Genomic DNA, 25,735 nt, shown 5'->3' with positions numbered 1-25,735 from the left:
GAGTGAGACCCTGTCTCAAAATAAATAAATAAATAAATAAATAAATAAATAAATAAATAAATAAATATTGATATACAACCTCACAAATTTATTATGAATAAAAAAAAATATATGTGAAGTGCCTGGCATATAGTAGGCAAGAAAAAGAATGGTAATTATTATTGTGGGCTCATAGATTTTCTTAACAGCCATTAAATCTGGGCTACTCCTTAATTTCTAGAAATAGTGGGTCAGAACTTTCCAATACTCATTACAATAAAATCTCGTTAAAACACCAAGAAAGAATTCAAATTTAACTTCTCAGATATTGGTTGGCAGCAATGATTGCTTAAGATAAATTAATCATCAACAAGGGAATTTTGCTACTCTGGTTTTTGGTGGGGCGGGGGGTGAGATACCAAAAGGAAATGCAATTTGACCTTTATGAACAGATTCACAAATACAAAAACACTCATGACTTTTCTTTTTGGTTCTTTGAGAGAAGGTAGAGGAATCTTTGTTTGAAGCACTTTCAGAATAACCCAATTCTGCCTCAAAACCGTGAAGTAGCACGCTGGGATGGCTACTGCAATCTGGACAACCTTTATGTTCTCGCTGGAGTCATGACATTTGGGAGAAATGAGGCAAAAGAATGGGACAAAGGGATTCTTCTTAGCAATCAGAGACTGTCAGAGCTCTTTTTTTGGATAATGTGCAACCTGAGTATAAAATCATTTTGAAATCTAACGTTGGCAAAGGCGAATAAACACATATATCTGCACAAACAGCACCTAAGGTAGAAGAATGAAATCTCAGCATGGGCCTGGTCTGGTGCACATCTAACAGTGTCTTAACAAGCACTAGCTCGATTCTCAAATGGTTTTGCATCAGCCCTCCTACCCCGGTTCGCAATACATGTACACACGCACTGACTCTAGAGACAGCATTTGTTACTAGACACCATGAGGCAGTAATGAAGTTCCGGCAAGTGATTGGCAAGCCTTTCTGAGCGCTTCTTGTACACGAAGCGCTGGTCAGGCCCCCTTGTAAACCTGGTGGCGATCTCCAGCGCCTCCTCACCTCTTTCATTATTTTGATGGCTTCCACCCGGTGCTGGGGTGGGGGGTAGAGCAGCACTCGGTGGTAGAGGGACTGGAGCACGGGCTTCATGGAGTCCACGGACCCCACCAGCCGGACCAGCTCGGCTGCAATGTAATAGATAGTCCGAGCCACAGGTCCGCTCAGGGCCGGTGCAGTGCAGGAGCAGCCTGATCCCCGGCCGTGGTCAGACACTCCCGGAGACGCAGAGTCCGACTCCAGGCTGGTACTGGTGCTGCTGCTGTGAGCAGAGGTGATGGTTTTGTCGTGAATTGGATTCCCCAGGATCACAATGAGAGTAGGGCAGAGGTTTTTCCTGGGAAGAGATGGTGAGAAAAGTAACTTTCCCCACAAGCCAAATGATAAAATTTACTCTGTGAGTAAACAGATGCCATAGAAATGACAAGAGTGGGGCTCTTTACTGCTTCTTCTTTTGGCTACATTTTGCCTGTTTTCTAAGTCTCTTTAACATTTCTGGGTATTTCAACAATACTTTTCCTCATAAATTGAGCTAGAATGAATGAAATAAAATATAAGAGAAGCATTAAGAAACCATCATAAGTGAAGAAATGGACTCAAAATGCTAAATCGCTGTTATAAAGTTTCATATTACTATAAATAACAAAATGATTTCTCATTTGAGAAGTTAATTGCAAATTCCATACTGACACCTGTCATTTGGCTTCCTTCCTGTCGATAAGCCCAGGGACCCAGAACAATCAGCTGGCTGCCTGTGGGGCCTGTCACTTCTGGGAATCTCTGACTATGATTAAGAGACTGGTATTCAGGTTGAGATGGAGCTAGGGCTAGGAGTAAAGCTCAGTATCTCTTGCCCCCTGCATAAGTTATATGCTTTTTGAATGAGCTGAAAACACAGAAACATTTTCTGGTTCTGGTCTCTCATGATCCTATGATACAAACCAAAGAGGGCCCTGGAAGCATATTCTGCCATAATCATCATCGGTTTTTCTGTGGATTTTGGTCTGATGGATGTCAACAAAGCAATTTATCTGCTTCATTATTATTATTATTATTATTATTAATTATATATTTTTGAGACAGAGTCTAGCTCTGTCGCCCAGCCTGGAGGGCAGTGGTGTGATCTTGGCTCACTGCAACCTCTGCCTCCCGGGTTCAATTGATTCTCCTGCCTCAGCCTCCCGAGTAGCTGGGATTACAGGCACTCGCCACCAAGCCCAGCTAATTTTTGTATTTTTAGTGGAGACAGGGTTTCACTGTGTTGGCCAGGCTAGTCTCGAACTCCTGACCTTGTGATCCACCCACCTAGGTCTCCCAAAGTGCTGGGAGCATGAGCCATTGTGCCCGGCCTATTATTATTATTATTATTTTTAATTATTATTATTATTTTTTGAGACAGCATCTTGCTCTGTCACCCAGGCTGGAGTGCAGTGGCTTGATCTCCGCTTGCTGCAACCTCCACCTCCCAGGTTCAAGCAATTCTCACGCCTCTGCCTTCCAAGAAGCTGGGATTACAGGTGCCCACAACCACCATGCCCAGCTATTTTTGTATTTTTAGGAGAGACAAGGTTTTATCATGTTGCCCAGGCTGGTCTCGAGTACCTGGCCTCAAGCAATCTGCCCGCCTTGGCCTCCCAACATACTGAGATTACAGGTGTGAGCAACCGCACCTGGCCACAATTTCCCTGCTTTCTCTCTGAGACATTTACATACAGATGAAACTACTGGTGGGTCATGGACTTCATGGAGAGGGACCCAGAGACACAGCCCGCAGCAGCCCTTGGGTCGGCATCAGCGTGGGGGCGTCAGGAGTGGGTGCTCACCAGATCAGGTCCGTGAAGCGCCTGTGCAGGTGCATGGAGGAGGAGGAGCTGCTGAGCACAGACAGGATGCACTCCAGGTAGAGAAGCTGCAGCTGCTGGCTGTCACTGCAGAAGAGCAGAACCGACACAAATGCAGACAAAAGACAAGGCAAAATTAAAGAGGTGATGTGTGGAAACACGCTCGGAAAAATGGTAGGTGTTACTAAAGTGCTAGTTTTTGGGGGAAGGTTAGTATTATGGGTTGAACTGTGTCCCTCTCCCCAAATTCACGGTTGGAGTACTAATCTCCAGCACCTCCAAATGTGACTTTATTTGGAGATAGGTCCTTACAGAAGTGATCAAGTTAGAACTCAGTTCACTAGGGGGGGTGCTAATGCAACATGACTCTGTCCTTAAATGGAAATTTGGACACAGAGATATTCACTAAGGGAAGACAGTGTGAAGAGACATGGGGAGAAGACAGCCATCTACAAGGCGAGGAGAGAAGCCTGAGGAGATCCTTCTCTCTCACCTCACAGGAGGAACCAACCCCACTGATGCCTTGATCTTGAACTTACAGGCTCCAGAACTGTAATACAATAAACTGTTGTTTAAGGTACTCAGTTTATGGCACTTTGTTACAGCAGCCTCCGCAAGATAATACAGTTGGGGTGTTTTTTTTTTTTTTTTAACTAATAAACTTTACTTTTTAGAGCACTTGGAGATTTATAGAAAAACTGACCATGAAACAGAGTTATCATATTGGACCTATTATTAAATCTTACATTGGTATAGCACATTTGTCACAACTAATAAAAAACTGATATATTAACTAAAGTCCATAGTTTATGGCAGAAATCCTAATTTTTATATTATCTAAACCTTTCAAGAGACCGTTTACCACATTATCTTTTCATTGGTGAACACTTTGTGAACTTGCATTAGACTTTTCTTCCTTATTGAGGAAACATGATTTTTCAGTGGGGAAATTATTTTGCGTCCAAGTTATTATTATGGGGTTCCTCATAGAGGAACAGAGCCAGATGAAGAAAACAGACGACTTTATGGGGAACACATTCCTAATATCCAGATTAACTTCTCTGCCCAGCCTACCAGAAAGTATTAAAATCCAGGCAGGTGACAAGAGTGACAGATAGGGCTAAGGAAGAATTTAATTTTCAGGGACATGTTTATTGCAAATATATAATAAATCCTTTTTTAGAGAGTTCACTCAGTAATGTGGGATTGGAATACTCAGAAAAAGGAAAACTTGCTTATAAAAATAATTTTTGGTTGTGTCTCTTTCTCCTAATTTAAAATAAATAAATGTCCAAAGGAAGTCAGGAAGTCTAGTGTCTTTAACATTTCAAATTACCCCCAGGAGAAGGGGGTGGAAGGAACAGAAAGGCTCATAACAGGCCAACTAGAAACTTGAAGAGATAGGAAGGAAGCAAAGAAAAGTTAACAGTAGACAGTGCCAAGGCCAGCGGTTACATCCACGCAACTGCCAAACTGAGAAAGACCATGCAATTGTAAGACAGAGGATAGTGAGAGGGGTGGAGTCCTTTATTTATGTGCCATTAAATACTCTGATATTGATATTATGCTCTAAAGCCCTTTGTCAAAATTCTTCCATGGCCTGTCCCTAAAAATACTGTTTTTATTTTCTTTCAAGGTTTACAGAACTAAACAAAAACAAAGAGACAGGGATAGTTTGTAGCCCTTTATAGAAAAAGGTTCCTCACCTATATTCTAAAATCTCCCTTGTCCAAAGAGAGCTGTATAATGATTAAATAATGTTATTATTCTGTAGAAGGGAATGCCACTTATATTTGGATATACTCTGTCTACCACACCCTTTGAGGGTGGAAGAAGAAATGGGGAAAGGCTGGGTCTCCACAAAAATTATTACTATTTGCCAAGAGGAAGGTGATGGATGGAGGAAGAATAAGAAATGATGAGCCATTCTTGAGCCAGGTAAGGACTTCACATTTCTAGGCTTCTAGTCCTACAAGCTTCCCTATGCTTTTGACCAAGACGTAGCTCCTGACATGAAACAGCATGTTTCTTCACTCTTATGGGACTGGACAGACATATAAGTAGATAAAGCACTGGTAGGAAGGGCTGTGAATGAATACCTTAACACAAGGTTCTATGAGACCATATGGCAGAAGCACCTTCTTAGAAAGAATGTCCACAGGACATGCTGTCTTAGTAGATCCTAAAGTTCAAGTAGGAGACTGTGGCGTGGTGAAGCAGAGGAAAAGGTGTGACAAAATGTGGGGGTGGAGGAGGAAGGGGTTTGGGCTGAGAGGTTTGTGGCTAAAGCACAGGGTGTGAGGGTGGTGTCAGCCCAAGAGGTGGACAGAGGCCCGATCAGGAAGGGTCCTGTAGGCCACACTAAGATGTCTGGACTTCGTTTGGAGGTAAAAGAGTGACATGACCAGATCTGTATTTCAGAATGTTCAATTTGTTTGCTTTACGAGGAAGAGAGTGGACAGGACAAATCAGAGGGCCATGGTGTCAATTGTGAGCCATATTTAAAAAACCACTTCTGGAAGGATTGCCTTCACTGTAGTCTCAGTTAATCATTCTGACCAATCACTTGACCCGTTATTAAGAAGAAAAATTATGAAATGCTTCAATTCAAAAATTTCTCTTTTTCTTTCAAACTGTCAGTCTAGCATCACAAAACAAAAACAACTATAGACAGGAAAGACTCTCAATTTCTGAAATCATTGGAAATAAGTCCGTAGAAAAGCTATGAGTCATCAAGCTATTGGCAAAGTGTGCCATGGTGAATACTTCAACCCCCAGGTTATCAGACTTGCTGACAGGGAACGCATTGCCAAGGTAACTGGGCTGAGAGTCTCCTTGGAGACTGAATGCAGCAGCTTTTCCGTGGGTTGCAGCAGTCTGGAAAACAGATGATCATGGCCATGCATGAGTCACACCATTAAAGGTGCTGTTTAAAACGTAAGCACCTTCCACTAGATACACACACACACGTACGCAACGTGTATGCGTGTAATAGCTGTCCCTATACAAACAAATAAGTAGAATGCTCAAGGCAAAAAGTAACCTAGAAACCAGCCAACTCTTTCAAAACGCACGAGGGAAAAATCTGTCTACTTAGGAGGGCTGTAAGTCACTTTTCTTAGTCTTTTGTCTGAGTATTTCATGGTTGGCAGGTTAAGTATCTGCTGGTCTCATTCTCTGCTCATCACTGAACTTCTTCCCAGGTGCACGATCTGTGGAGAACAACGCTCAGGCGTGGACCCACGGGCGGTGAAGGTGAAGCAGCCACCCCTCCTGGCAAGGCTACTGGGAGGGCAGCCTAGCATGTTTTGTATCTCTAGAGTTCTTAGAGTTTTGTTTTGAACCATTTTGACTTTGATTTCCTTAGAAATATATTTGAATTTAGTTAAAGAAACGAGAGAAGAAATTAAGTAATTGTGTAAGGAGTGAAATGGAATTAAGACAGACAGTGGGAATGCTTTGGTAGGCCCCATCTATTCCAAGCCTGCGTTGGTATAGGTTTCACTCTAACATTCTCTGTTCTAGGAGGAGAGGGAAGCAGGGAAAGAGTGGTGGGAAACAGGCAGAGAATAAGTAAGTTTCTTTCTAAGCCCAATTATCCTTCCAGAAATTCTTGGATTTAAAAAGCATCATGTAACTCAACTTGCCTAACATAGGATTCTATTAATACCACATCTCCAAGGCATGCGAGGGAGTGTTCTGCGTACCTGAATACATTTTCTGAATCCTCCCAAGAGTCCAAGCATATCATGAACACACACCCCTACAGAGCTAAAGCCCTAAGAGGCACTGATTTTGGAAATGGCTGTTAAGGTTAGTAAATACTGATTCTGGTGTGATTTCAGAGGAATAACCTATTCAGAGGGTAGAAGAGGCATCAAGTTTAGCTAATAGAAATAAAGGAATTAAGTTAGTAAAATCAGAAGCAATGGTACACAAGTAAAAACTCAGCAAGGCGAATGAACAGAAGCACCAGACTGAGAGCAGCCGGCGCACGGGACTATCTTACCAGGTGGACATAAAGGTCTTCCCTTAGAGCTATGCTAAGCATCCTGTGTCCCCAGCATCTTTAGCAAAAGGCCCCCATCTTAGGGTAATGGAGTCATGATGGCAAATACCAAAATCATACAAAGCAATCAATTTCTATAGGCAGAACTATGACCAGGGGATTTGTATTGGAAAATCAAACAAGACTGAGAATCCTATAAAATCATTAAGCTCTAAATAACATGCCTAAAGCCATCTTTGATCCAATGTACAATGAGAAATCCTAGAAACATATGCACATGAATTATTTTCTCCATTTAAAATCTATTCTCAAACTCCTGACCTCAAGTGATCCGCCCACCTGGGCCTCCCAAAGTGCTGGGATTACAGAAGTAAGCCACCAAGAGACCAGCCTAGCCAACATGGTGAAACCCCGTCTCTACCAAAAATATAAAAAATTAGCTGGGTGTGGTGGCGCATGCCTGTAGTCCCAGCTACTCAGGAGGGTGAGGCAGGAGAACTGTTTGAACCCGGGAGGTGGAAGTTGCAGTGAGCCCAGATCACGCCTCTGCAATCCAGCCTGGGCGACAGAGTGACACTGTCTCAAAAAATAAAAATAATAATAACAAAACAAAAACAAAATACGTATTCTTAAGTCATGTGGTTAAGAAATGCTTTGTTTTTCAGTGACTGATTGAAATCTACAACCTTTAGTTTCTAATATGTATGTGTATGCATTTGCAATGTTTGTTTGTACAATGCATTTTCCTAACAATCTACAGTCAAATTTCTTATGCACACAGCCCAGTGTTCTTAACTGTGATGACTAGAATTAGCAGCAACTATTCTAAAAGCAAACAAACCAGTTTAAAGCAAATGTATGTCAAATATTTACTACATGAGAGGGATTCCTGGAGCTGATGGTGGTTCCTAGGTGGCTGGGGCCATCCAGGTTTAAAGAACCATGAAATTGAACCCCAAAATGCCAGGCACTCACTGGACCTACTCTAAGACTCTTTTCTGACTAATGAACAATGGTATGTTTTAAGCCTATCTGTGTTGGGCCTACAGACTCATTCTGCCTTATCCTGCTGGCTAGGGACTTATTTATTTAATTAATTTATTTATTTCAGAGTTTTGCTCTTGTTGCCTAGGCTGGAGTACAATGGCACAGTCTCAGCTCACTGTAACCTCTGCCTCCCTGGTTGAAGCGATTCTCCCGCCTCGGCCTCCCTAGTAGCTGGGATTATAGGCACCTGCCACCATGCCTGGTTAATTTTTTGTATTTTTAGTAGAGATGGGGTTTCACCATGTTGGCCAGGCTGGTCTCGAACTCCTGACCTCTAGCTAGGTTTTAATTACTAACGGGCGTAACTACCATGAGCCTCTCCCACGTTTCTAGCACTTAAAAACTCCAGATTTTTCCCTTAGAAAACTACTCAGAAAAAAAGTTTAGCTAATTAGTTTTCCCTTGCTTGTGAAGTAACAAATAACAGTCTTCATATTTTTTGTAGTTCTGGTAGTCTTCGTTCTATTCCCTGCCAATGCTAGGACCTGGGGGTGGAGCAGGGGTAAGGGAGAAGCACCCCCGACAGCCGGCAGTACCTGGCTGCCACCGGCGAGGCTGTGGTGTCCCCTGGTGAACACAAACAAGTTCACAGGGTTAACATCAGATGAGGACTCACCATGACTACACTGGAACAGGATGAAAGCCAATCAATGGCCATGCCTGAACAGAGGTCTTCGTTTTTAAAAGGGCTCTGTATGACCACAAAAATGAACAAATGTCCCTCTCCCCTGACTGATTCCCACTTCTTCTTCTATGATAACTCTAGCTCCCATCTGTTCATCCTGTCTGCTAGAAAAAATTAAGATGCCCAGTGCTAGAATTGCGCCTACTTTCTGACAGCACCCAATCTTTGAACAAAACGCTCAATTTTTTAACCCATTCTAAGTCACCTAACTCATGTTAAAATCCTATAACAACCTAACACCCTTTTACTGTCCTGTAGTTTCCCATGGTGGACAGGCTCCCTCATGTAAGAAGTTATTAAAATGAATCCTGTTAACTTCAGGTGTTCCTGGAGCTCTTTGGCTGATGGGCATTGGCAGTCTTTTAAGTGAATTTTCTCATTCAGTCTTACAAAAACACCAATGTGTTTTATATTACTGATATTATATTCTATACAATATTATAGTAATTATCATAAGAAACAGTCTATTAATTATTTTATAGGATATACAGACTTATGGTGGTTCAGCTCTTTGTCCAAAGTCACATGCCAGTAAGGGGCAAAGCGTGGGTTTTAACCCAGGTAATCCAACAAAGATAACGTAGTTGAGCTAATAGTGATTAAACACCACTCTTGATTGGGTCTTAGGAGAAAATATGCCAATAGAAACATATTCCAACTCTGCTATACCAGCTGTCTGCGTTATGATGGAGGGGAACTGGACGGGGATTGGGAGGACTTAGCACTAGAAGAGATCAGACCTCTGGTCACTGATGGGTAGAGTGAACACATGACCTATCCAAACCAGAACACCTTTGAGAGTGAAGGAGGGTAATTATAATTATTACACAACAGGTGTAATCTGGGACTGTCCCAAGCAAAGAAGGTGGCATGGGGGCCTTACAGATGGGGTCGCTGCAGTTGGTGCCAGAGCCCTCAGTCAGGATGGTAATCTGAGTGCCAGCTCCACTGGCATGGTCAGGAAAGATGGGGACCTAAGCAGGGTACAGCAGGAACTACTTACATCCATCTGCTGTAGGACTCAGCCCTCCTGAGGAGAGGGAAGCCCAGACCTCCTGTCTGCCTAGCCTGCCAGGGTCCGGGGATGGGAGAAATTTGAGAGTGGGGGTAGGGAAAAAGTTAAGTGCTATTTCTTTTTGGTTTATACTATCCATGTATTATACAGGCTTTTTCATTTTTAAAAATAAACTTTATTGTGCATATTTAAGGTTTACAACATGATGTTATAGGATTTATATATATAGTAAAATTGTTACTATAGTGAAACAAATGAACATATCCATCATCTCACACAGTTACTCATTCCCTCCCACTACCCATCCACATCCCAGTGGCAAGAGCAGCTGTAAGCTACTCATTTAGCAAAAATCCTGAATACAATACACTATTAATAACTATAATCCCCATGTTGTACATTTGATCTTTAGACTTATTCAACCTACACATTTGCCACTTTGAATCCTTTACCTTATATCTCCCCGTTTCCTCTCCCCTACCCCAACCCTGGTACCACTATTTTATTTTCTATTTGACCTTGAAGTGCCTCAATAAAGAGAGCTTACTTTGGTCAAAATATAGAGGTGACTCACGGGAACAACAGAAGAACTAATGAAGAAACCATTTGGCAACAACTTTTAAGAGTAATTCCATGCTTAGCTTTAAAAAATCCTAAATTTCTGAGAAACCAAAAGCGAAACAAATAACAAAATGAGTTTCTGCAATGTTTCCAGCAAAGTGAGAGTCCTCATTCTTGCCTACAACTAGACTATTTCTCCCAACTCATTACTGCATTTAAAATTCAACAAGTGAGTTTTCTGCATTATCAGATGTCCTAGTTACCAATGAATGATAGTTTAATGTCTTTCATAATTCAAAGGGCACTTCAGAATTGCAATGTGTTATAGAATTTTGCAGTTCATGACATATGTAGCTGGTGGAAACTTTTTGTCCCATGTTGAAAGTCTGGTGTTTTATGATTTGGCTTTACTACAGGTGCATAGGTTGTCTTGTTAATGACTGCACGGAAAGATGGAGCAGCAGACATCATCTAAGTGAACTCAGATATTGATTAAGCTGATATGCAAAAAAAAGTAAAAGAGTAACAAGCTCTTTTTAAAGACAGTTGTGCGAGCTCATAGGCTCTGGAATCTTAGAAGAAATAGAGATAGATTACATAGTCCAACACTGTCATTTGATAGAGGAAGAAAGGGCAGCACGGTTTGATAAGAAGAGTCACGTACCAGGACACAGCTGAGATCTGGCCGAGACAGGACTGGCTCTCACACCAACTAGCACTCAGCCCAAGATTCTTCCCACTCAGCTTCATGCTCCAGGAAGCAATTGTTCTCTGTAAGGTATCATCTTCCCATCGTCACATCAGAAAGTTACATACTCTAGTAATGGTATTTGGTTATTTGAATTGCGCCAAATTTCAGAATAGATTCCGCAGTAAATACCAGTGTTGAGGGTGTGGGGGTGGGATCTATTGTCCCTATAATCTTATAATCCATAATTTGAAGTGATGCTGTAGACAAAGGTTATTTCAGAAGTAGACCACTGGTAAAGAAAAGCGGCAATGGTTAGGGCACTTACTTTATGGCGGCTTGCAGCTTCTCACACAGGACGGTGAGTACAGAGACAACATCATCACAGAGGGACTCTACTGTTGACCCTTCAAAACAGAGGAGGTTACAGGCATGAGACATCGACAGGGGGCACGACAAGCTCCCTGAACCGTCCTTCCCATGCTCTACTTTAGATGGTTTTTGAGACTGAAAAGATGGTTTTCAGATGTGGAGAAGCCCTTAGCCCACCAAGCTGATGATCATAGAAACGATAAGAATTAAGTGTAATTATTCATTTTTGTTTTTGTTTTGTTTTTTTTCACTCTGTCACCCGGGCTAGAGTGCAGTGGCACGATCTTGGCTCACTGCAACCTCCACCTCCCAAGTTCAAGTGATTCTCCTGCCTCGGCCTCCCAAGTAGCTGGAATTACAGGCGCCTGCCACCACACCCAGCTAATTTTTTGTATTTTTAGTTAAGACGGGTTTCACTATGTTGGCCAGTCTTGAACTCCTGACCTCAGGTGATCCACCCGCCTTGGCCTCCCAAAGTGTTGGGATTACAGGCATGAGCCACCGCACCTGGCTTATAATTATTCTTTCTAAAGCAAAACACTCAAAAGATAGTCCAGAAAGAAAATAATAGATTGTTTCTTATTATCAAGAAAATTCACTCACACTTAACAAAGGGAAATTTAGTAATTTCAAAAGCATCATGATGGACAACAATTTTCTTAATATTTAGGCCAGTGGTCTATGTGTGTATTCCTTATTCTGACCCTTGAATTTCTGGGTCTTCTGAGCTGATTAGAATTGTATCCCAGAGAGATAAAATAAGGCAGCATGGGAAAAGATGGGCTTTGGAACTAAGAAATCAGAGAAAAATGGGGAGAAATAATTTAGCCAAATCTTTACCTACTTTATTTGTTGAGCATCTGCAGGGCACATGGTCTTTGTTGATACTGAAGCAACAGTCAATGTCAGAAAAATAAAATTTCCCCCTAAATGTGTTCTAGTTTCCAGAAACTAGAACCAAAACTCCCACAGAAGCACAGTGGGAAAAAGGCTGAAATTTGGAATCTGTTCAACTACATGTCGAAAACTGCTGATTGTGTGAGCTTGGGCAAACTTCAGTTTTTCTTCTGGCAAAAATGGGATAAATAATACTAATTTCACAGAATTGTCAGCCTACATGAAATAGTAAGTGGAAGCATTTGTTTTCTAAAATAAAAACCTGTAAACGGCTTTACAAATGTGGCGCTAAGTATCTGATGAATGTATAAATGAATGATGACGGTACGTCAAGGAAGATAGAGAGAAAATGGCAAATGTGTAAGAGAGAAAGTAAAGTTGGAGGAAGGCAGGGAAAGAGAAATAAATGGCTGGTCCTCAGAATTAAGATCTTAAGTGCAGCAATAAAAAAAAAGAAATAAGCTACAATGATAAAACATAGTTTAATAAAACCCACACAAGTAGTCCTTAAGCTCAATTTTAGACAAACATCAAATGAGTCCCTCTGTCAGTTTTTTACTACTATATTTTTTAGAGATATATCCTTGACCAAGAAGTCGCAGACCCCCTTTTTAGTTTATAAAATCATCCTACATTAAAGTGAAGCCTTTATGAGAACACCATAGCCAAAAACAGGAAAGGAAGATGGAACGTCTTAGCGCATGTCACTGAGAGCATCCACCTGAAAAGGGCACCTTCCAGTCCGCAGCCCAAGAATGTGGCATCATGGGACTGAAACAATATTCTAGTGAAACAACTCTAGTGATGCTTTAGAATGTGACTTAAGGCGTGTCTCTTTCTCATTTCTTTCAAATATTCTTCCTCTCCTAATTGTGGCTGTTAAGCTGTTTCTCTCCTTTTCATTCTCTCCCTTTTTTTTCCTCCTCCTCACCTCCATCTCCTTCTCACTATTATTAACTGGCACATACAATAGAAAAGCAGATTTTTGCAATATTTAAAAAATTACTGAATAAAGTCTAAATTTCAATTTTTTAATCAGATATTTTTGCATACTTTCAGAAAACAATATTATCAAACCTGTTTTTAAAAATTAAATTGCTGGTTAATTATATATGTGGACTTCTATATTTTTTTCTTTTCCTGTGGGTCAGAATGAAAGTTCCTTAACTTGATTTCAGCTGATCTTTAAATTGGGCTGTCTGCAAGAGGCCCTGTGAGATGACCCATTATTCATGTCAAAAACATTGGTATTTGACAAACCCAATTCTGGTGCAATAACACTGTATGCCAATCAGGTTTCTATAATCTTCTATCCAGTTATTCTCATTTTAGCAATTAAACCTGACTTCACGGAGAATGAAGTAACTAACAAAGCCTGCCTCCAAATGAGAGGTATGTGAAGCGTTAATTTCCCTCAGGTAGTTGGATCAGGAACAGGTGTGGTTGGCATAAGTGAACGTAGGAACAGAAGGAAGACAGCAGCTGATTAAATAATGCCACCTAAGGCAAAGCCAACCACAACCTCCAAGAGAATGCTAAAACAACCCGAGAGCTCCTAGATATCTTTGTACCCCTCACTCCAAGCACACAGTAGGCATTCTCACACCTGCTTTGAAAACTGAACTAGTACAAATCAAATGCAATACCTTGATTCCTGAATTCCTGTGGGACATCTGGGTTTTCAATTATCTAGTAAGGGAGATACACACACACAATTAGGAGATTCAGGCAAGAAAAATCTTGACTCTTTGACAATGGGAAAATTCTAGGAAACAAAATGGCTTCCAGGGTGCCCTGGGCTCAGCTACCTTGCCTGAGCCCACCCCCTACCCACCAGCTCTTGAGAGCGTTTCATTATTCATGGTGTTTATGAGAAAGATTATGATCTCTGGAATTGAGCTTATCAGTTCCCAAAATAATTCATTCACGTTTGTGTGGACACTCTTGCATGGACACTTCCTGGAAGTTTAAACCCTGTGGTGTACTTAAACTCTCAGGATTCCAAGATGCTGGGCTGTGACCTGGGGCAATGCCTGCCTGAAGAGGTGAGTTAATTTCACACAGAGAACAACCTATTCCAAGGCTACAGCTGACACTGTGCATGGCCCCTAATAAATACAGACTCTTGGCCATAAGAAGGATTAGGTTCCTGGACTTCAAAATACAGGTCCAAAGATAACCACTGGTCAGAATCTCCATCTTTGTATTTGAAGGGGAGCATTTTAACTGTACCTAGCCAGCTGCTCTTGGCTAGGTACATCCAGAACTATGAGGGCAGAGACAGAACCGTGAGGGAAGGGAAAATAGGAAGGAAAAGACATTTACAAATAATCAGACTTACTTCCCATTGTAGGGATAACTCAGTGACTACTGAGCAGAGACTAGGAAGGTGGCACTTTATTCTCCTTACCTCTTTGTACCAAGAGATAATCAGGAAGTATTTTCATGCCAGCTAATTACCGGACATGTAACTCATCCCATGGTGCTGATTTAATTTTTAAACTTGTTACAGGCACATACTTCTACCATTCTCTGTTCATTAATTTGCAAGCTCAGCTGCTTCCACAACTTTTGCGAAATGTTATATCAGTATCTACAGCTCAGAATGGCTAAAGTCGAGAACAACACTTTCTGGAGGAAACACATTTAAGTCATATTTAAGGGTAGGAGAATCCTTCCACCTTTCAGCCCCAAATATTTAAATGTAGCAACTTTACTTTTTGAAATTAGTAACTTACAACTTAACAATAGCTTAGGTTACCTAAAATAATTCAATAATAAAGCTGGATAATATGTAGGACTTGTGACGATACAAAATTAAATTATCATCTGTCCTGGGGTGCAGCTGGAGATAAACATTAGATTGAAGATACACATCCTGCTAGTGATTTTGGCATTCTACATTATTTATTTTCTTTCCACTGCATTTAACCTTCCTAATTTTGAGGTGGTCCACGATGTCTTTCCAGTTAACAATTGAAATGAGTGACTGAGGCAAGTATCTCAATCAATTGAGGTTTATTAAGCCAGCTTTAGGGCACGCCCAGGAAAAGTGTGAGCTGCCGACACACCTGTGGCTGTCTGCACCTGTGGCTGTTTTTCTGAACAGGCTTTCAGGAGGTTTTATATTTCAGGAGGTTTCTACATTTCCTTAAAGGAAGGGGGAAGGCATGTAGGAAGAAGAGCAGGTAGGCAGTAACGTGAATGGTTACATGCTTGTGAGATTTTACTTAGTGCCCAATAAATCTAAATTTTACATAAGGTGAATGTTTGAAGAAAAAAATGGGAGTAACAGAAGAATCAATTATGCAGATATCTCTGGGTAGATAGAGGAGTGATGGATCTTGTCTTTATTCTGCACCTGGGAAGATGGGCTTGTAATCAACTTTATCAGTGTGGAATCAAACAGATTTTAGTTTTAGGCGCTAGACTTAGATTGAGGATCTAAAGTTACAATAGGCATGTCCTTGTTTGTGGGAGGCCAGCAAAGATTTGACTTAAGAGTGATCTGTGGGGGCAGTCATTTGGATATGCTTGAGGCCTTTTACCCTTCTGAGGTGGTCTGGCTAATGCATAACGCTAGTAGCAGCATCTCATTTGGAAGAGGGTGTTACATGACTCAGCCTCCAGGCTTAACCTTCCCTTTGGCATAACAAATTTGGGGGTCCTGAGATTTTAAAAATTTTCTTTTGCACAGTGATAGGCTGTGCTAGAAAATACACACATCTTCCCCAGGTAATGCTCAGTGTTTCCCAGGGGAATACGTGTCCTCTTTAGAGCAAACCCCTCCACTCCTATAGACGATTCCACTTTAAGAGCTTTAAAAAAATACCTAAATTCTTATGTGGCAAAACTTATGTCTCCCTCCATTGGACATCACAAATGCTTCAAATACCAGCATCCTGAGAACTATGTTTTCTGGGACATGGAATCACATCTCCAGGGACCGCATGAGTAATAGAAAGGAAATAATAGGAAACACCAATTTTCCACCTAATTTGAGATCTTGCCTCTGGTTGGGGTGAGTCCAGATGGGCCGTGATGAGCAGGACCAGAAGGCTGTTTAGCCACATAATACCCAGGATGGAGACAGACAGCCTCTACAGTATCACCTGCACCTCCACAGCCATACCTTTGCCATTCTTATGGAAGGGCAGTATGAGCTAAAAGACTGGGCTATTTGACTGGAAACCTAATACTCTCCTACTTAAAAATTTTAAAATAAGATTAAATGAACTCACATAATTGAAGGCACTTTGAAATTACAAAGTTTGAGTTAAATGTTTTATTTAAAATATTAGGATATTATTAATATAGTGTTTGATCATATTGCCATTTAGCATGGATGAAATGAGTGTATATTATAAGATTTCTCAACATCTTAGATTTATCTCAATTAAAAATTTTTCTCTTATTTTCTATTTATGTATTTTAATTTCTTTTAAACTAAATATTCCCATACTAGCTATATCCAAAATCCTACTATAAATAAAATTGTTTTTAGCAAGCGGTAAGCTAAAGTAATAAAAGTATCTCAAGTTAAAACAATTTTTAATAGAAACTGGGGCTTTGGATACAGCAAACAGAAAAGAAAAAAAATCAATATTTGTTTTTTCAGATTAGTGTTGTTTTCAACACTGGCGGCCAGAGCACATATTAACTGAGACTTGCACTGGCAGTGAGCTAGGAGACCAGGGGTTTACTTCTGGCTCCTTCATTGATAAGCTAATTCAGTTTAGATTTCAATTTCATCTTTCTGAGTTTCACCTTCTCATCGGAAAAAAGAATTTGACTAGATCATCTCTAAGGTTCCCCTCAATTCCATGATATTCTAAAAATTAGAAAATAATTGAAATTAAAAATAATTACCAATAGTTGAAGTTAAATAAGAAATCCTAATTTTTATAATATTAATTTCAGAGATATCTGGGACCGTAACTGAGATTTTCTTTTTTTTTTTTTTCCTGAGACAGAGTTTCACTCAGTCACCCAGGCTAGAGTGCAGTGGGCATGATCTCAACTCACTGCAACCTCCACCTCCTGAGTTCAAGCGATTCTCCTGCCTCAGCCTCCCAAGTAGCTGGGATTACAGGTGTGCACCACCACACCTGGCTAATTTGTTGGATTTTTAATAGAGACAGGGTTTCGCTATGTTGGCCAGGCTGGTCTCAAACTCCTGACCTCGGGTGTTCCGCCCGCCTCGGCCTCCCAAAGTGCTGAGATTACAGGCATGAGCCACCACGCCCAGCTGTAACTGAGATTTTCTATTTGAACAAATAACTAATGTCATTTCAGAACACTCCTTGCAGATTTCAAAAGGATTTTAATCTAAATTATGACAGAGGCAGATTTTAAAACAACACAAAACACCAATTTTGAAGAAGAATCACTCTCTCATTAACATTCCCAGAAGATAATATATACAAGGAGCCAATTACGTTTACATTTTCCCCTGGAATGCTCATTTTAGACAATCTGTTCAAGTTTAGAGCAAAAAGCTCTAGTGGGCTTTGATGACAGAGAGAAGACAAGTTCAGTTTCACCCTGAAGGCTCCAGTAGGTGAGGGAGGCCTCCTGCCACCATCTTTTAGTTAACAAAGGGAAACATACCCAACCTCAAAGCATGTAATAAATTCTATTCATTTTTCTTAATTTCAAATTTACTTCCAACATTCGTTAATGTATCGCAATGTTTTTAATAAAAATTTTCAGTATGAGAAGTTTTAAAACAATAATTAAAAAATAAGTTTTAAAATAACTCAAAAAATCACAGAAACTGTAAGGAAAAGCAATTCTCAAAGCTTTAGAGTGAAACAGGCAAATATCTAAAGAGCTTAATGTGTACAAATAAATGTTCTGTTAAAACAAGCAAGCCCTTCCTACTGTTTTCAGGAGGCAGGCAGCCCTGGCAGTGGGGACCCCGGGGCATGGGATACACAGACACCACCAGGAATGTGATGAACGTGGGGGTGTCACAGACTCACCGTATTCTCCTGCCTCTGTCGTAACTGTAAAGTCAAGTCACTCAGCATTTGACTAAGAGTTGCCCGCACAGCAGTGTTTATGCTACGCTGGTGACAGCTGCTTATGTACGTCTCAATGCACACCTGTTAAAGAAATAAGACAGCAACACACATGTCTGCAGGTTATCAGCTTATTACCAACATTCTTTGGGATTGACCAGAGAGGCTATCAAATCCCTCTTAAACAGAAAGTCAGCCAGATTTATAACTAAAATATATTTAGTTATATTACTAAATATAACTAAATACATTTTAAATCCCTGGAAATTTGTTTTTAAGTATATAGGAAAAGTAATATTTCCCTAAGGAACCACTCTTACAACCTGTTCCTCTGAGCATCATGGGAATGCAAATTAGTGATTTTTAGATGTGCCAAATAATTCTATCTAGAATCAACTCAGGTGGCTGGAAATTAATCAGAAAAAGCTCCCTTCGTAGTGAAATAGAACAGAATTTATTAACTCCCAGGTTGTGCAGTGTGGGAAAAGGGTTAGCAAAACCCTTTCTCCTGCTCTATGAATGAGTTTGACCTTGGGTCAACCCTCTAGCTGTGTTCTTCTGGAAATTTCATAAAGGCAGGACATCAGCTGTGTTACTAGGTAGCATGGCTTATGGCAAAAATGTTTCTAAATTCCTACGCTACATCTGAATTGGGAGAACTGCGAATCAACTATAAATACCTGGTGGGTAGCCACAGGTTTGGGCTTCCCTAGGTTTACTGACTCTCTGAATTGATACGTCCTCTGCAGGAACTCTGCAAACTCTGCTAATACAGTTGTTTCAGAAATATTGGTCCTATGTAGGACATGGGGCTTCTAGACCAAGGTGACTGCACTCACCGAGATGGCTCTCATCTCCTTGCACCTATGCTGTCATTTGAGAGCCAGAGGTTCTTCTCTAGGCTGCTGTGAGGACCCCCAGGAATAACAATGCCTAACACTGTCCTGCTTCTGTTTCCTGTCCTGTGTCCTGCAAAGTGAATATAACACTAAGGGTGGCCTATTTGGATCTTGCAAGTCTCCATGTCTAGTTGAGCCTAAAAAGACCCAGTGGTGGCTACTACATGGAGAAATCTCAAATAGAAAAAAAAAAATCCCTCATTTGATAATATGCTGCTAAAAGTCATGACTTTTCAGATTTTACTGCCTCTAATTCTTCTGGAAGCCACAGGGATGGGCACAAAAATGCATGCTTTAAATTTGCCTACTTTTTTTTCTCTCCATAAGGCATTCAATTTTACAAAGCATATTTAGAGACACGAAAACAAAAAGAGGTGTTTAATTTCCTAAATTATTTTTCTAGGAATAGCTCAAGATTATCTACAATGAAAATCCAGGGTTCTCACCTACATGGCAAATTTAATTTGATGATTGACAACTGAGATGCGCAAGAGACTGCATTTTAATCTTTGTTGCTGCTTCTGCGTAAGCTGGGGAATTTTCTGCCAGGCCTCATGTTACCTTTTTCTTTCTGCCGTGCCTCACTATGTTTACCTAGCAGAATTAACTAGGTGAACATAAATTTTTTTTAAGTTTAATTTATCTCCTATTGAATGTTAATATGTCAAAGGAGCATTTGAAACTGAAAACTGTATTTGGAAAAAAAAAAAAAAAGTCTTCTCAACCTCGACAAAACCCAACAACTCCCAAACCTACATTTGAAAGTTGGCCTAGATTAATTAATTTCATAGTTAAAAAGCAAAAGCAAGTTATAAGGTATTTATTTTACATAAAAGTATTTAGGGCACGTGACTTTTAATTCATTTTCTCAAATAATCACGGATATAGTAGATTTGAAGATACAATAATTTATGCATGCTTAGAAAAAAAAAAGGTGTTTTAGGCCAGATGCAGTGGCTCACACCTGTAATCCTAGCACTTTGGGAGGCTGAGGTGGCTAGATCGCTTGAGCTCAAGAGTTTGAGCTCTGCCTGGGCGCAACGGGGCAAAACCCCATCTCTACAAAAAATGCCCAGCACAAATTAGCTGGGCATGGTGGTGCACGCCTATAGTGCCAGCTCCAGGCATGGGAGGATCACCTGAGCCTGGGAAGGTAGAGGCTGCAAGGAGCCATGATATTGTGCCACTCCAGTCTGGGTGACAGAGACCCTACCTACCCCCTGAAAGGTGTTTTATAACCCTGAAATGCTTCTACTTTTGCATGTGATGAAATGGTTTTAAAACTTTGAAGACACATCTAAATAAGTGCAGTGATTCACTTTGATGAAGCCAAACTCTCCATTGTGTATCATTTGTACTTCATAATTTAACAGTTTTCTTTAAATCTTACATTTTCCCCAGAAATCTTTATAACTGTTGATCTTTAAGATCTATAAGCTCTGCCATTTTAAATTTATGGGCAAATTTTAAGCCTTAAAAGCATTACAGATGAAAGAGGAGCTATTTTGAGAGCTGAACTACACACTTAATATAAACTCTCTTGAATACTGAGAAACATACCACTATGCAATCTCTGTTAAAAAATTACATCATTCACTTTAGACTCATGAAAGAAAGTGCATGCATGAGGAATTGGATTTTATATAACGCAGTGCTGTAAACAGACAAGAACTTTCCAAATATCTAATGTATTTTTTTTTTTTTTTTTAGTTTTAATGCCAGCACTGTTTTTAGTGTTTAGTTGCTAATACTATACATATACTACTGGACGTGACTTATTGCAGTAGGCATTTTATTCAGGGGAAAGGTAAGCATGTTTACTGAGCTAAAAAAAGTATTAATTTAAGAAGCCATGGGCTGGGCACGGTGGCTCACGCTTGTAATCCCAGCACTTTGGGAGGCCGAGGCAGGCGGATCACGAGGTCAGGAGATCGAGACCATAGTGAAACCCCGTCTCTACTAAAAATACAAAAAAATTAGCCAGGCGTGGTGGCGGGCGCCTGTAGTCCCAGCTACTCAGAGAGGCTGAGGCAGGAGAATGGCGTGAACCCGGGAGGCGGAGCTTGCAGTGGCCCGAGATTGCGCCACTGCACTCCAGCCTGGGCGACAGAGCGAGACTCCGTCTCAAAAAAAAAAAGAAGCCATTTGGCTAAAGTTGGGAGGAGTATAAAGACTGAATATGACAAAAAGGTATCCCATTAAATATAAAAATTACCATGTATTTGATGACATGGTTATCTTTAGGTACCCAGAAAGAAATGTTTCCTCAGCTATCTTGACATCTTCTAAAGGAAAGTTTCTTACACTTCCTCTAATAATATATTGGTAAATTAGTAAGATTCATAGAACTAGAGCTTCCATTTTTAAACCTGTTCATTGTATACAAGACCAACTATTTTTAATGTTTTTCTTCCTCTACCTCAGGGCAGTACTAAATGAGCACACCGAATCACAGCAGCTAAGAGAATACCATGTCCAAAGGCAGAATCTGAATTTCTGGGACAGAGCTCATCAGTTTCTTCTTTTATTCTGCCCATTATTGGTTCTACCTGCCCGTGCTCTTTGCTTTCATTATGCAGAATCAACACTGGGAAAGCCTAAGTCTTGCACCTCTGCCAGAGGCTCAAAGGGCCAAGTCAAATACCTTGTGAAAAGCCCTATAGGCACCTGATCACAGGGAACACACAAAGATGCAGGGCAGTGAGGAGGTTATAAGGGACACTTTGTAATCATTTCACTGATTTGTAAACATCCAGCTTTATAACATGCTAAACAGAACTGAGAGCAAACACAAACGGTTAATGATACAAAATAAACCCCAAAAGTAGAAGGAGAAAGAACAAGAAAACACAAGTCTGCAGGCCATACATAAGCAATAAAAGCTTTGCATCACTGAGTAAGTAGACTGATAGATAATAATACTAGGTTAAACCCAGGGAGAAATCACTAAAGTAATACGAAGCAGCACAGTGGAACATAGCTATATATACATTCAATATATATTGGCCAAAGGGATGACAAATATTAAAGAAGATGCCACAATAAAAATGTGCTTAGTTTTATAAAATACATATGACCTTCACTTTGTTGAACTGTTCAATTACCTTCTCTTTCCCATCTGAATGGGGTTATTGGCACTGCTTTGTTAAAATCATGCATAATACTAGTAAGTTCTATAAAGAGGAGAGCTAGTATATTTTCAGCTGGAAAACTTCTATAAGGATGAAAAATAATTTATGGTGATTAAAAGTAGAAAGGATCAGAGATTAAGCTATAAAAAAGCAGAAGGAACGTCTTCTACGCAGGGAAGACTATAAATGCTTCTTGAACACATTAGAACCAGAGAAAATCTTGGCTATCACTGTAAGTCTAAATTTCACAATTAATCATGCTGACAACTCAGTTGCCAGGCTATTCCTTATTCTCTCCTTCCTAAGACAGGTCAACAGGTAGCTATGTGGCAAGAGGCATCTCATCAAATGGGTCCTGCTGATGCAAACACACATACACACACACATACACGGGGTGAACTGCAGTTGTTTTATTATTTCTAGGAAACAGCTGTCTAAGTCTGATCACCACGTTAGGTGGGGAAGTTTCCTAGTTTTCCTTTTGGATATCAACTCAAAAGTAAATTCTAAAAGTGCCAGGCATACCCGGAGAAATCTGATTGTGACTTGCCTCTTCCTCCTCCATGGTCTTCTTGGCTTAAGTTGGCATATTAAAATGGCTTAAGACACCTTAACCCATTGATTTGTGCACCTTCCCAGGTGCCATCTACTTGGTCTACAGAAGGTTGGCTGAGAACCAGTCCAAACTGAAGCAGAGACACTGGTCTGTGTGTCTTCTAACTCCAAACAACTTCTTCACAAGCCATGCGAGTAAGAGGTTTAAGGGAGGTATGGAAATTCCTTGCCAAAGAAGCACATGCTCAAAGCCCATCTAGCAGTAACTAGCTAAAGAACAGACTCCTCAGAGGAGTCAAACCAGAATCAATAGAGACTGGCACACAGGAAAGAAAGGGTTTCAGGAAGGAAAAGTGAAGCTCTTTGAAATGCGATTTCCTCACTCTAGTGGTCTCAACTGGTTTGAGGCCGTGGTCCTGCTTCCTTGGCTAGTTTTCTTGCCAGGAGGTGGGGTTAACTCCTCCCAGTCTTACAGAGAACATAACATAACAAGATGCTTCCGCAATAAATAGACCAAGGCATCTGTGTACTTTTCTGCGGGATTATATCTGAGACTATCTGTTCCTTAATTGTAGAACATTTTATTTCAGGTATGTCTCAGAAATAATGCTACCATATCAGAGTAAAAGAAGTACTGGCCAGGTACAGTGGCTCATACCTGTAATCCCAGCACTTTGGGAGGCTGAGGGGGGTGGATCACGAGGTCAGGAGTTAGAGACCAGCCTGGCCAATATGGCGAAATCCCATCTCTACTAAAAATCCAAAAATCTAGCCAGGCGTGGTGGCATGCGCCTGTAATCTCAGCTACTCAGGAGGCTGAGGCAGGAGAATCGCTTGAACCCAGGAGGCGTAGGTTGCAGTGAGCTGAGATTGTGCCACTGCAGTCCAGCCTGGGCAATAGAGTGAGACTCCATCCCCCCCGCCCCCAAAAAAAGTATCACTGAACATTTCAAGAGCTATAAACCAGCCCAATCTAACAAATACTTTAGTGACAACTGGAACTGTTAAATTAGAACCGTTGGTGGCAGGTGTTGAGTGTCAATGTTTTTTCAAGCTCCCCAGGGCAACAAGTGAAACTATTACAAACCTTCCATCCTCTGTGTTATATATAATGCTCAGAAAAGATACACTATCCATATGGAAAGGTACTGGAAAAAGTGACATATTTCCTATGGCCACTTGAATCTATGGTCACAAAAAAATGAAATGAACAAACACTTGAGCTTTATATATATAAAACACCATAGAACAATTATCTAACTAAATGCCTCGGTAAAGGTCCAAGGGTATAAGACTCCTAAGCACTTCAGTTGGTTGCCAATATTATTATGGCAAGATTCTGCTAACATTCTCTAAGACTGAGGGGGAGCCAGGGAGCAATATAGCAGAGTGATTAACAGTACATGTTTGCAATATTAAAAGTCTGGATTTGAATATCTAGCTGTAGAAACTTGAGCAAGCAAACTTCACTTTGCTTGTGTTCTTTATCTAGTTGTGGCAGAAATTAAAGGAGAATACATGTAAAATGCCACTTATTGCCATGCCTTAGGCACTCAGTGACTAGTAGCTATTATTATTAACCAGTATATTAGAATGGAGAGCTGGCTGGATGGAAGGAATAATAATAAAAAAGGTGTTTTTCATACCCTGAAATTATGAATCTTAGAGGCAAAAAAAAAAAATGGCCTTTGAGACAGATTTTGCTTGACCCTGATAGCATGCTACAGAATCAAAGACTGGAAGTTTCCATGAGTCAGTAAGATCAAACCAGCAAACACTCATTTATGAACTAGGCTTTCTGCTTTTGAGAAATCCCACAGAGAAGCCTTCGGCAGGTATAAAAAACCTTTCCAATGGAACAGGCTCACCGCAGCCTCTGCCTCCCAGGTTTAACCAATTCTCCTGCCTCAGCCTCCCGAGTAGCTGGGATTACAGGCATGCGCCACCACGCCTGGCTAATTTGTATTTTTAGTAGAGACGGGGTTTCTCCATTTTGGTTAGGCCGGTCTCGAACTCCCAACCTCAGGTAATCCGCCCGTCTTGGCCTCCCAAAGTGCTGGGATTACAGGTGTGAGCCACCTCGCCCAGCCCCACCTTTTTCTTTTACTCCAAGACCTTGGCAATTTCTGCTCCCACAGCTTTTTCCTATATGAGGGTAACTTTCCTTGGAAAACTCAACATATGTACTACTCTGGGCATAATATTGACAGAAATCTTGGGCTCAGCTTTCAATCAATGAAGAGAAGGGCTATGCATCCATATGAAGTTTTAGTAATGATTTCATGAAATTGAACAGAAAGCACTTGTTGGATATTTCATAATTGTCCATTTTTATATTTGGTAATATTTCTTATGCTCCCTCTGTCACAGAGGATGCTGTTCTAAAAACTTTTCATTATTGCAGTTTAATTAAGCAAGTTAAATTTAGATACACAAATGAAGGCTGCCCTCTTATTTACATTTTGAGAGCTTAATGATCCTTTTATAGTTTCAGAACCTTGGGGAAATAGCCTCATTTTTCATACTTAAGTACACATCCCACTTCCTGATCAGCAGGTTTCAGGGTAAACACTATTCATGAGTAATAGTCAATGTATACAAAAGTAAGCAGGAAGAGAACATCTAGATTCCTTCTTCACATTTCCACAGGAGTTTTAAATGGTTTATTTTAAGGTGCTTTTATAAATTGCTTCCCTATTTCAAACGTGGCAATGGCAAACACTTCACATTTACTATGTGGCTGGACTTGCACTAAAAGCTTTTTATATGGATTGTATTTTTCTTGTCAAATTAGCACAACCACACGATGAGCTCGGTATCCCTTATCATTTCATCTACGGAGAGCAAACATGAGGCTGGGACAGGTATCCGAGGCAACACCACTAGGCAGTGTAGAGCCGGGTTCATATCTAAGCAGTATGACTCCGGAGCCCATTTTTCTCTCCTACCAAGCTCA

The 25,735-nt window shown here is 40.6% G+C and overlaps 1 protein-coding gene across 1 annotated transcript in view; it reads right to left on the bottom strand.

Annotated features, from left to right (window-relative positions):
- The window catches only part of ARFGEF3 (ARFGEF family member 3), a 186,519-nt gene that overhangs the window by 90,325 nt on the left and 70,459 nt on the right, over nucleotides 1-25,735 (bottom strand). Inside the window, exons 6-10 of the mRNA XM_032160177.2 lie at nucleotides 18,156-18,278; nucleotides 13,818-13,860; nucleotides 11,231-11,309; nucleotides 2,880-2,984; nucleotides 1,060-1,393 (exon numbers count right to left, since the gene is read on the bottom strand). Of these exons, the coding sequence (XP_032016068.1) occupies nucleotides 1,060-1,393; nucleotides 2,880-2,984; nucleotides 11,231-11,309; nucleotides 13,818-13,860; nucleotides 18,156-18,278 (684 nt within the window). The remainder of the gene's footprint in view (nucleotides 1-1,059; nucleotides 1,394-2,879; nucleotides 2,985-11,230; nucleotides 11,310-13,817; nucleotides 13,861-18,155; nucleotides 18,279-25,735) is intronic.

This window comes from Hylobates moloch, unplaced genomic scaffold, assembly GCF_009828535.3.
Source record: "Hylobates moloch isolate HMO894 unplaced genomic scaffold, HMol_V3 SCAFFOLD_2, whole genome shotgun sequence".
In the NCBI taxonomy this organism is placed as follows: Eukaryota; Metazoa; Chordata; class Mammalia; order Primates; family Hylobatidae; genus Hylobates; species Hylobates moloch.
Note: the sequence above shows the minus strand (reverse complement) of the source record. Positions and strands in the feature narration are given on the sequence as shown.